Below are 11,122 nucleotides of genomic sequence, written 5' to 3'. Positions count from 1 at the left end.
GACTGTGTAGAAAATGTGGGAACCTCAAGATCTCACAACCCTATGGGCCTCCACAGCCTGTTACAGGCATACCTTTACTTTTACTATGATGTTGCTCTGTGCATCAGTGGGTGTTTTGAGGCCTACCACATGAACATAAAACACCCATATATTATCTGGAGTCACTTGGGAACTAACATTCCAATTGAAAGAAAGCCATGGAAGTTATTTCAGATCAAAGTGTGTCATTTTTACCCTTCCTAGAGTAAAATTTAAATACTCTTAAATACTGCTATTTTGTTGTGCCATAAACTGGCAATTATATGTCCCCACTTTGAAGGGTTAAAAGGTCATAATTTTTATTTTCTTAGTATACTTTGCAAAGTGTATTGTAAAACATATTAATAGTTTAATGGTACAATACTGTAACAGTTTATGCTTATTTTCTTACAGCGGCTGGCCTGGGAGACCTTCGCAATGTCAATGATGCAAATTGCACATATGAGGGCGAGAACAATGTATTGCTTCAACAGACTAGCAATTGGTTGCTGCAGCTGTGGACTAAGAAGATTAGCACAGGAGCAGGTCCAATCCATACTCCAATGGGATCAGCTGACTTCCTCACAAACATGAATGAAATCTTGAAAACTAGATTTATTGCAAGAACTGTAGAAGAAGCTATTAATCCTGAAGGTATGGAATGAATGTTATGCATTTTTTTTTTTCATAAGTTATTTAATGGTGTAGCGTCAGACTGATGGTCAGATGGTTAGCACTGCTGCATCATATTTTGGAGGTACCAGATTTGAACCTCAGCTGTCTTGAAAGGTTTTTTTCTTTTTTGTCATTTCCTCAATCCTTCAAACAAATGCTAATACCTTAAAATGGACTGCAGTAAGTCCCTTCCTCATCTTTTGTGTTTCGTTATTCACATTCATGCTCAGTGCAGAGATATTACACATACTGCTTCATATATGCATTTGGCTCACTAGAGGGCGTACCATTACTTTCATTATCACGATACTTTCCCACACACGTGTGAAAGTATAAATCAGGTACGTCCAACGCATCGATCGCGGGACGATTTTTGGTCGATCTCATAGGCTTATAAGGAAATTATATGTGAAAAGCATGTAAATTCACTTGTAATATAATGATTATATTCAGATTTTGAAGGGAAAATACATATTAGTCATTCCTATTTTTCTGTTCTTATGTAGCTTACGTGAAAATTGCCTTACACTTGTGTTAAGTGAATTGTGGGGTAGTCCCTACTGTATCCTTATCACATGAACTCTTATTTCATCACTCATCAGCTCTCTGTGTTCTGATGCAAGAGTGATCAACAGAACGTGTGATTCGCTTTGTTCCCTCCCTCCAGTCAACTGTGAATCCCTGTATATTGAACTGACAAGTGAGATGTATTATTATATTAGCTGTTAGTGGAGATTTGTCACTTTGCTGTGCATTAAACAAATATAGAGTTTGGGGATGAGCCCAGTGTAAGCAAAGGGACGGTAAGTGCTCTGCCCACGTTATTTTATTAATTTTGAAAGTGTCTGTGTTTGTGTGCTTGTGTCAGATAAAACAGTTACCTCAGTATAGTGGAAAATGCAACGCCTCAGTATCCTTGCCAAAAAAGGGTAATCTGGAACATCATTATAATGCTCTCCATAGCAGTAAATATGATGCTGATTTTCCATCCAAAAGTAAAATTAATAAACTTAAGCTCGAAGAACTTAAATCGAAAATAGCTGCTCAACAACAGTTGATGGCAAAACCAAGGTCAATTTCTAACAATGCAACCAAATCATCCTTCAACGTCAGCAATCTGATCGTTAAAAAATGCAAACCTTTCACTGAAGGGGAATTTGTAAAAGAGCGTTTTCTTGAAATAGCTGATAATCTTTTTGAAGGATTTAAGAATAAGAAAGAGATCATAGCTACTATTCAAGATCTTCAATTATCAAGAAACACCATTGTGCGGCAAATAGAAATAATGTGTGGAAACATAACTGAACAGTTGTTGAAAGATGTTTCCAATTGTGTTGCTTTCTCCCTCCAACTGGATGAATCTACAGACATCAAAGACAGCCCAGTTACTAGTTGCTTTTACAACAAACATCATGTGTCGTGTTATTTTACCAATATTTTTGCTTAAAGTGAGGTATGACGATAGGAGGGGGTGGTAGATCACTGGCAGTTTTGACACTAAAAAGTTGATCACAGCCTGTTTGAAGTTGGACATGCAAGGTATAAATCACTGGATGTGTGGATAACATGAGCACAAGATAACCGGGAGTTTACCATATCTTCAGAGACCATTTATTTGACATCTTGAATTCTGTATACTGAGAAATAGTGATTAATTACAGAGAATGGTTACTACAAATGTAACCTTTTTTCCTTTAAATGCTTCCATTTGGACCATTTTGTCTTGAAGCCCAGTTATGGCACCATGGCCACTTCATACATCCATTGAATAGTGCATATGTAAATATACTTGCAGACTGTCTGTCCTCAGTTTTCCCAGGTAAATTCTGGGCCACTTTAAAGTAGCACACAGACATTTCCCTGTAGATCCCTCCCAATTCATTGCTTGCTGTCATCCAGTCATAAAGTAAAAGTAAAGCTATCCCTGTACCAGGCCGTGAAGGCCCATAGGGTTGTGAGACATTGAGGGTCCCACATTATCTAGACAATTTGCTCAAAGATGGCGGTAAGGTTGTCAGCCTTATGGGCCGGACACGCTTTACTCCCCAGGAAAATTATTTAATTCCTGGTACTCATTTCTGTTAGAGGCTGAGTAAATCCCAGGGCCTAGTGCAGCTGGAAGGATAAGGTCACTATCATCCAGTCATATTCAATTAAAACATAGTATATTCCATCTATTGTTGGAGCAGTAGTGATGTAGACAGTTATATCATCATTAGAAAGTTACTAGATTCCCATTTTAATATACTTCTGGTATGCATACGCTGGTGGAAAATTCAAAAATACTTGGACAGGACTTTCCTTCCATAAGGTTGCCTACACAAGGTATGATATACCCTGATTTGTAGGGTAGACAGACCTGAGGTGTAGAAACAGCATCAGACAGTAACTGTATTATTCACTGACCACTGAAATCTGGTATATAATTTTATTTATAGCTCTGTTGGCTGCCTACAAGTGGATAGTGTGTTGGTTGTTACAAGCCACTGCAAACAAAGTTAAATCCCAGCATCAACTTGGCAAGGATACATTCACTGCAAAGAATGATTCACAGGTGTTCTTTGCTAAAACACTGTCACTAGCATTCATTGAGGTGAGTTGTTGAGCTGTACATTTCAGATTTGTTTCTCTACAAGTTTATGATCATGTTATGTGTATTTGCACACAGGTAATAGCTTCAGTTGAGTTGAGCAGATTGTCATGATATTTTATAGTTTTTATTTAAATTTATTGACCAGATTTATTTATTGTCCAAATTAGATACAGTGGACTACCGCTTCACAGATATCCTAAATAGTATATTTGTAGAAGTAAGTAAAAATGCTGCTGAAAAAATTATAGCCTCTAGTTGAGAGAAATATTTTGTGCTAGGGGTGTCCATTGTCATCAATTTTATTTAATATCTATATTGATGAAGTCAGTAGAGAATGGCAGAACAGTTTAAAAATAAATTTTTATCAAAAGGCAGTTATGAATATGTTATTGCTTGATGATGACCAAATTATACTCGCAGACATGTAAGATGGCTTACATTACATTACATATATAATATGTGAACTCTTCACACATTATATATTCATGTGAGAAAATACAATCTATGGATATCTGAAAACAAAGCTAAAGTATCTGGCTTTAAAGGAACAGAACATCAAGGTCTAAAATTTTGGCGAATAACGAAATAACAAGAACAATTTGACTCTGAATTATATAAGATGTACAGTTTCTTATCTTCAGACAAGAAATATGGAAATGAAATCACATAAATTCCAGCAACCATTAGGAACAATAAAACAAACTATATTCATGAAGGTAAGAACAGATGCAATCCAAGTTTTGTGAAATGATGATTTTTCCAACTTTATTATGTAGATCTGAAACATGAACATTGACACCACAACATAAAAAAAGGAGGCCTGAGAGATAAACTTATTGATACTGTTAGCATGTTGTACTCTATTTGACGACCAAAATGATGAAGAAATTCTATAGAACCTTAATATCAAAATACTGTTGAGTACCGGAGAGATGAACTAAGTGGGTATGAGCATGTTTCAAGAACAGGCCCAGACTAAATGTAACAAACTTCTAGACTCCAAACTGACAGAATGATGAAACATAGAAAGGATTAGAGAATGTGGAAAGACCAGTTTCGGTCATGGAGCAGGAAAAGACTGAATAATCTAATCTTAAAAGTTGTGGGTGATGATTTCAGAGTTTCCGAAATAATGACTACCAAATCCTAAATGAAACTTGATGTACACATGTGTGATAGTCGCGTTTATTATAATATGCATTTTTTGTGCAAGAAACATAAAATTAACATATGATGAGAAAGTCTGTTAGTGTAGTCACGGTTTTTTCTTTGAAATTCATTGGATTTCACAAACATTTGCTCCTGGAGGTCTCGTTAAGTTGTCAGGCAAATTTAATTCTGATGCACATCAGTACAGTGTTACTTAAGCTATGAATATAACTTTTACTTTCTCATATACATAGTATGATTGAACTGACAGAACTACATGGCATACCATCATGAGGTCACTTGAGTGTCAACTAGACCTTAGATAAGGTCCAGCAAATGCACTACCAACTCTGGGCAAGAAAAAATGTTGGGAAATGGTGCTGGCAGTGTGACACCTGTGCTGCCAGTTGTGGCCCCTGAACCAGGAATCTGGGCCCAGTGCATCAGTAGAATGTCAAGGCCCCATTCGAAAGGATAGCCATCTATGTAGTAGGGCCCATCCCACAGAGTGACCAAGGAAACCAATACCTCCTGATCGCTATAGATTACTATACCAAGTGGCCAGAAGCCTATGCTATCCCCAATTAAGATGCTTTGAGAGTGGCAGAAGCGCTGGTTACCAACCTCTTCTGCCGCTTTGGAATACCACGGGATCTACATAGTGACCAGGGCTGTAACTTCAAGCCTTGTCTGAGAACAGGAGGTTTTGCAACACCTGGGAGTAAGCAAGACATGCATCCCACCTCTGCATCCATAGTTGGATGGCGTGGTTGAGTGCTACATGAAAATGGTTGAGGAGCACCTATGAAAAGTCATTGCATCGCACCAGAGGGATTGGGACTCAAGATTACCATCTTCCTCCTTACTTACGACTCTACAGGCTTGACCCCGGCTAGCCTAGAATTCAGGAGAGAACTCTTGACTGCCCAGCGACCTGCTGTTTGGGGCACTCCTCGACAGGGAACAACACACAATTGATCACGTGGCAAATTTAGTAGACCACCCACACAACATCCACATTTATGCCCACAAATGCCAGAAGCTGGCCAGTAACCGGTTGAAAATTCATTATAACAGAGTTGCCAACTGCATGGGCTACCACAAGGGTGACAAAGTGTGGCTGTATCACCCAACCTGCACGAAGGGGAAATTACTCACTCCAATTCTCATAGGAGGGTCAGCACAAGCTATTAACCCAGATAAGTGATGTGGTATACAGGATCCATAGGAACTCTAGATTGAGGATAATGATTGTACACCTGGACTGACTGGCACCTTATCATGGGACTACTTGGGATGAGCGGCCTTAAGGAGGGAGCAGTGGGAGCAGTTTGAGAGTAATAACCATGAGAACCAAGCCACGGAGAAAGGTGAGATTGATCACAGACGTCACAAGTACAACCCTTAGAAAAGAAAAAATGGCAGTACACCTGTAGGCTATTCAGGGACAAATAGCCTCAAGGAGAGAGCAGTGTATCGTGTAGACCATTACTGGGTAATGCCCTTGAAACAGCATCCATTACCAGGCAGCAACTGCGAGATAAGCAAATATACCAGAGCCTTTACTGGGTAATGCCTTTGCAAACAAACACTTCACACAGAAACGCTTGGAGTCAACAATAAATGGTGTTTTCTCTGCTGTCTGTTCCGAGATATTATAACTGAGACAAGTTGTAACAGAGTCAGATGTAAGTCAGTTGTATATGAGTCTGTGAAGAGAAGACTTGGGTGGTGCAGTTGAAGAATCTGCATTGTTAAGATCTGTCACTTGTAAATGACTAGTGAAAGCAGAAAATGTAGAAATTAACAATAGTGTTACAGTTATTTGTAGTTAGCAACCTGTAAGTGTTCAATAAATCATATCTCTAATTCAGAACCCCGTTGAGAGTCACTCTAACACGTGACAATGTTCAGTATTTAAGAGTTCATCCATTTAAGTCAGTGTCTGGTGAATATGAACATTATAGTGCCAAAGAAAGGACCCTTCACAAGGCATTCAAATGCAAATTGACAGTGTTCTGAACAACAGCACAAATGGTTTTGATTAAATTTCAGGATGGAGACCATATTTATGAATAAGACTGCATAGGTGGTATCATCAGAAAAATGATGGTATTCCTTGTAGTGGTGCAACTATATGTATGTATGAGAAGTATGTGCACTTGCTTTGCACCAGTTCCTCACGAATGTTCTAAAAAATGGCTCAGTAAGCAAAACATTGTTCATGGCATAAAACAGTGATCTCATTAAGATCTAATACTTTTGTTTGAATATTATATTTAAGCATCCTGTTGCACTCTACACGATAAATGATACAAACTCCGTCCTAAGTGCAAACAATATACATTTATATGTCTTTGATCTTGTTCTTTCTACACTACATGTTTCGGCCTCTGTCGGCCATCATCAGGTGTATACTCTTAACGTTGCTGCCACACTGAACCCAGTCTAAAATTTAACATTTAAAAACACAATGTCATGTTCTTCGTATTATCAACATCTACATCGTTGATATGTGTCTGGTATGTAGATTATGTTGCACACGTCAAACCCGATATTCTTGTAGTAGCACTCTAAAAATCTTTAGTTATTATGTTTTTAAAATCTTTTAAAATTTTCTCTAAATTTTAAATTTAAAATTTAAAATTCTTAGGGTTACTCGCCCTATGTCTAAGTGCTGGAGCGGCTAGTTCTTGTTTTCACACTGTACAGGTGTTATTTAATGTAGTCTTCTTGTGTGAACGCCGCTGCTTGTCTGTACTACGTTTTTTGTACTTTTGTTTGAAACAATTTCTGCTATAGACTTGAAAGGATTCTGACGGTGGTGTGTGCTGTACGGAACTATTAGGCTTATTTTGGACTCTGTCCATCGTCTGGTGTATTGAACATAAAATTTCTGATATGATGTGTACAGTATTTAGCAAAATACAAGGACAAAAATTTCAAACTCTGTGCACCATATCTGTAATGTGATTAGCTTTGCATTAATAGATTATATCTATAATAAATTCACATAAGAACTTATGAAGTATATAGAATTGTAAATAATATGTTTGTGGAATATATGTACTTCAAGCTGGAGCACAGCTTCCGAGTCTTGTTATGTTAGTTACTGATGAACTTTATGTTTTTTTTTTTCCAGCATTTTATTCTCCATACATTTATGTCACGTGTTACATCTGATGGACTTGATCTATCGGTTAAGGCTGTGTTGTTAAAGTTGTGCTCTCTATATGGGGCTTATAGTCTTGAGAAGCATCTTGTTACTCTCTACCAAGGTATGTACTTGCTGGTGTTAGAACTACCAAGATTCATCCTATTACCAAATCAGTTCAGTCTAATTCAGCTTGCAAAAGTAAATGTCCTGTAACATTCACTGTTGGGAAGCGGGTTCCTGCTTCTGTGGCCCCAGTACTAACCAACAAGGATGATTACAGTGTTTTTTTTTTTTTCAACAATTTGAAATATATTTTGATGAAATGGGATAGCTCAGTTAGTAAAGTGATTGGATGTAGGCTGAATTGTCAAGATTCAATTCCAGATGGACAGATTTCTCACTTCACCACTGTATCCAAAGGGACTGTGGGGCCACTCAGCTTCCTGTCCAGTGGGTACTGACGGCTCCTTCACTGGGAATAAAGTAGCCAGAACATGTAGCTGATTATTCATCTTCATCTGTTGCATTTCCTCATGACTTGGTGCTCAAGAACAGGAAAAACTTAACTGTTTTGTCTTTATGAATATATTCTGTATCACCGTATTATATATATTAGTTTGTTAGGTGACCTTTTGCAGCGGTTATAGCCCATCTTGGTACTGATTGTTACTTATTGTCATATATAGGGGGGTAACATGACTAATAATTGTAGATTATAGATTTGATGATTAGATTTATTTGATGTCATTATTACAATCACACTCGGTTTTAACAGTTCACTGTTCTGTGTTCTCTTGTATGCTGGTTCTTCTTCCAACTTCTCTTCTGGACTTCTGAACTGACAGATTCTCAACTGGCCTACTTTTATTCCTGCTAGACAAATGAGATAGGAATCACCTTCTTGAAGAGATCTAGTTTTCATATCTGTGTCAATAGTCTATTTTAGAAGTCATTACTGTGCAACCTATGATTCGTTGCTGTGATTATCAGCTTTTAACAGCGACACAGTGAGCCATAGTAACTATAACTGTTGCATAGCAATGACCGCCTATTCTTGTGGTGCCTGGGAATGTGTTTGCCCAGCCGTTGGCCGGCAATGGACACCTGGCTCCAACTTTGATACTCCAGCTTTTAGACCACACATCACAATATAAACCAAACTCAACCCCACACACTTTCTCTCTCTCTGTCTCTCCCCCGACCTCCTTCTTCCAGCTGTTAATATTTCAGTCTTTAATGTTGTCTTAGGGATGACTCATCTTCACTGCTAAGTACATTGTTCCATTGCATTCATCTTTTTATGAATTTCCTATTTGCCTAAGTAATCAGTTAGCCTGCCTCAGACAGCATTAACTGAAAGACAGACATAATGAAGAAGCATTATATTCTGTTTAAAACATTCTTGAGGATACAAAGTACCTTGAATAGGCAACCTTAAGGAAGAGAAGTCATATATGTTCAACAAGATCTCCAGTACACTGTTTGTAGTTCCCATCATTTGCTCGGCACACTGGTCCGTCAGTGCATCAGGTAATGGCCAGAACCCTCAGGTAGCTGATCTGTCAGTTCTGTCTAAATGATGCTCTCTTACTTATATAAATGGCTCAAAGATGGTACCTAATTCTCCAAGGTCTGTTTCACAGTTTTGCACCCAGATGGCATCCCTTTGCTTGCAAAAAGTATATTTTTGAAAGAAATGAAATATATTGAGCACATCTAAATCGATACATTTTACTCAAAATACTGTATTAGGAAATGCTGACTAAACTCTGATTTCCTGTTTCTTGCCCCCTCATTGATCACTCTGTATAAATGTGACATGTTATACCAGACTGTTTGCCAGTATCGCTATATGCAGATTGAGGTACAGCCTATTGAAAATAAATATATTTGTTGTAACAAGTCTTGGCTTGACATGAGGAGGATAGTTGGACTTCAGATATTTAATGCACAGTGCTGTGTCAAATTTCAGGAGGTTATGCAGTAGGACCAGAACCAGCTCAACTGATAAGAGATGGGATCTTGGATTTGTATTCCAAGCTTAAACCTGAAGCCGTGGCACTGGTTGATGTTCTCGCACCACCTGACTTTGCCCTGAATTCTGTACTTGGAAAGTCTGATGGGAAGGTGTATGAGAACCTGCAAGCTGCATTGTTTCAAGGTCCCCAAGTATTTGAGAGACCTGAGTGGTGGGAGGATGTGGTTCACTGGCGTCAACGTTCCAAGCTTTGAGTTAGTCACTAGAAACCTGTCAAATATAGTCAAATAGGTAACACTTGTGCTTCATATTCCTTTCTTGATTCTGTGCCAAGAGGTGTGTAGTCCCTCAGTTCCTCAGGGCAAATGCTGGGATAGTTTCTTAAAATAGACCATGACATCTTTTCACATCCTTCCACTTCTTGTTTCAGTCATCCTTCCCTGTTGTGCTGTATAATATAAGTGACTGAGAAAGCACTGTAAAATAAATTAAGCAGTAACAATTAAAAACCTATGGCATAATGGTCCCCCCCCCAATGGGTCAACTCTGTTTTGCATCTAATGTCAGTTGTAGCCACGACAGACAATGTACTTGGTTGAAGACATTGTAGTACACAGAATTTTTGGTCACACAAACTATTGTACAATAAGAGATGTGTCTGGCCATACTGACTCCTTTGATGGACTACAGAATTACGTTTAAGATGGATGCCATAATTCACATAACTTTTAAACATCTGGTGCAGGGGTATTAGAATTGTCATTAGTTCAAGGTTGTAATTGTATTTTGTTCAGAGTTTCTCCAGTCTAGAAAACCGAAATTAACAGCCATGTGGATTCATTGTGTTGACCACGCGACACCCTCTATCTGCTAAGTTGGCACTAACTTCGTCGACAAGTGACGGTCTTTAGGTCGATATAGTTTGCTTGCAGACTAAAAACTATGGAGTTTTCTTCTTCTTCTAAAGGTACCCATACTTCTATTGGTACAGCAGTCTGTGCAAGATATTTGTAACTGGGCCTATGTTGTCAGTTTACAATTTAAATTGAAAATGAGTCTGATTCAGTATGGTTTACCATGGTGCTTTGCTGCTACAATGACCTGTACTCCACATTAGGCTCCAGGGGTTTATGCATGTACCACAGCAAGTTATGTTTTGTGAACATAAAGCATGAAGATATGAACAAACAGCCATTAGGGACTCTGAAGAGCAAGTGAATGAAGGTATAAAACCAAATGGGCACTGGTACAAAAACGGTGCTTGTGGGAGAAAAATGGAGGGAGCTTAGTGGTATGACAGAATTCAGTATGGGAGCAGATCAATCCAATCAACATTATCAAAATCACTTTCCCTAAAATACATTTTAATGTTATCCTGGTATAAACAGTACAGTCTTCTGAGTAGTTGCTATCCAATATAATTTCCCTGCCAAAATTCTCTATGCATTTTTGCTTGTCCTGTTACAACTACATGACCAGCCTTTTATGGTTTAACTACAGTCACAGTTGCAGAGATCTGTATAAAATAATGATTGTTGCTGCTTAGGCTTTT

At 38.2% G+C, this 11,122-nt stretch overlaps 1 protein-coding gene across 3 annotated transcripts in view; it reads left to right on the top strand.

Moving 5' to 3' along the window:
* LOC111873467 (peroxisomal acyl-coenzyme A oxidase 3) overlaps positions 1 to 10,419 on the top strand; it is a 31,989-nt gene extending 21,570 nt beyond the window's left edge. For all 3 annotated transcript variants that reach the window (XM_023868210.2, XM_033755100.1, XM_023868211.1), the window contains exons 10-13: positions 433 to 672; positions 3,132 to 3,286; positions 7,578 to 7,713; positions 9,565 to 10,419. In XM_023868210.2, the coding sequence (XP_023723978.1) occupies positions 433 to 672; positions 3,132 to 3,286; positions 7,578 to 7,713; positions 9,565 to 9,824 (791 nt within the window). In that variant the 3' untranslated portion in view covers positions 9,825 to 10,419. The remainder of the gene's footprint in view (positions 1 to 432; positions 673 to 3,131; positions 3,287 to 7,577; positions 7,714 to 9,564) is intronic.
* The last annotated feature ends 703 nt before the right edge of the window (positions 10,420 to 11,122 follow it).

Source organism: Cryptotermes secundus, unplaced genomic scaffold (assembly GCF_002891405.2).
Source record: "Cryptotermes secundus unplaced genomic scaffold, Csec_1.0 scaffold333, whole genome shotgun sequence".
NCBI lineage: Eukaryota > Metazoa > Arthropoda > Insecta > Blattodea > Kalotermitidae > Cryptotermes > Cryptotermes secundus.
Note: the sequence above shows the minus strand (reverse complement) of the source record. Positions and strands in the feature narration are given on the sequence as shown.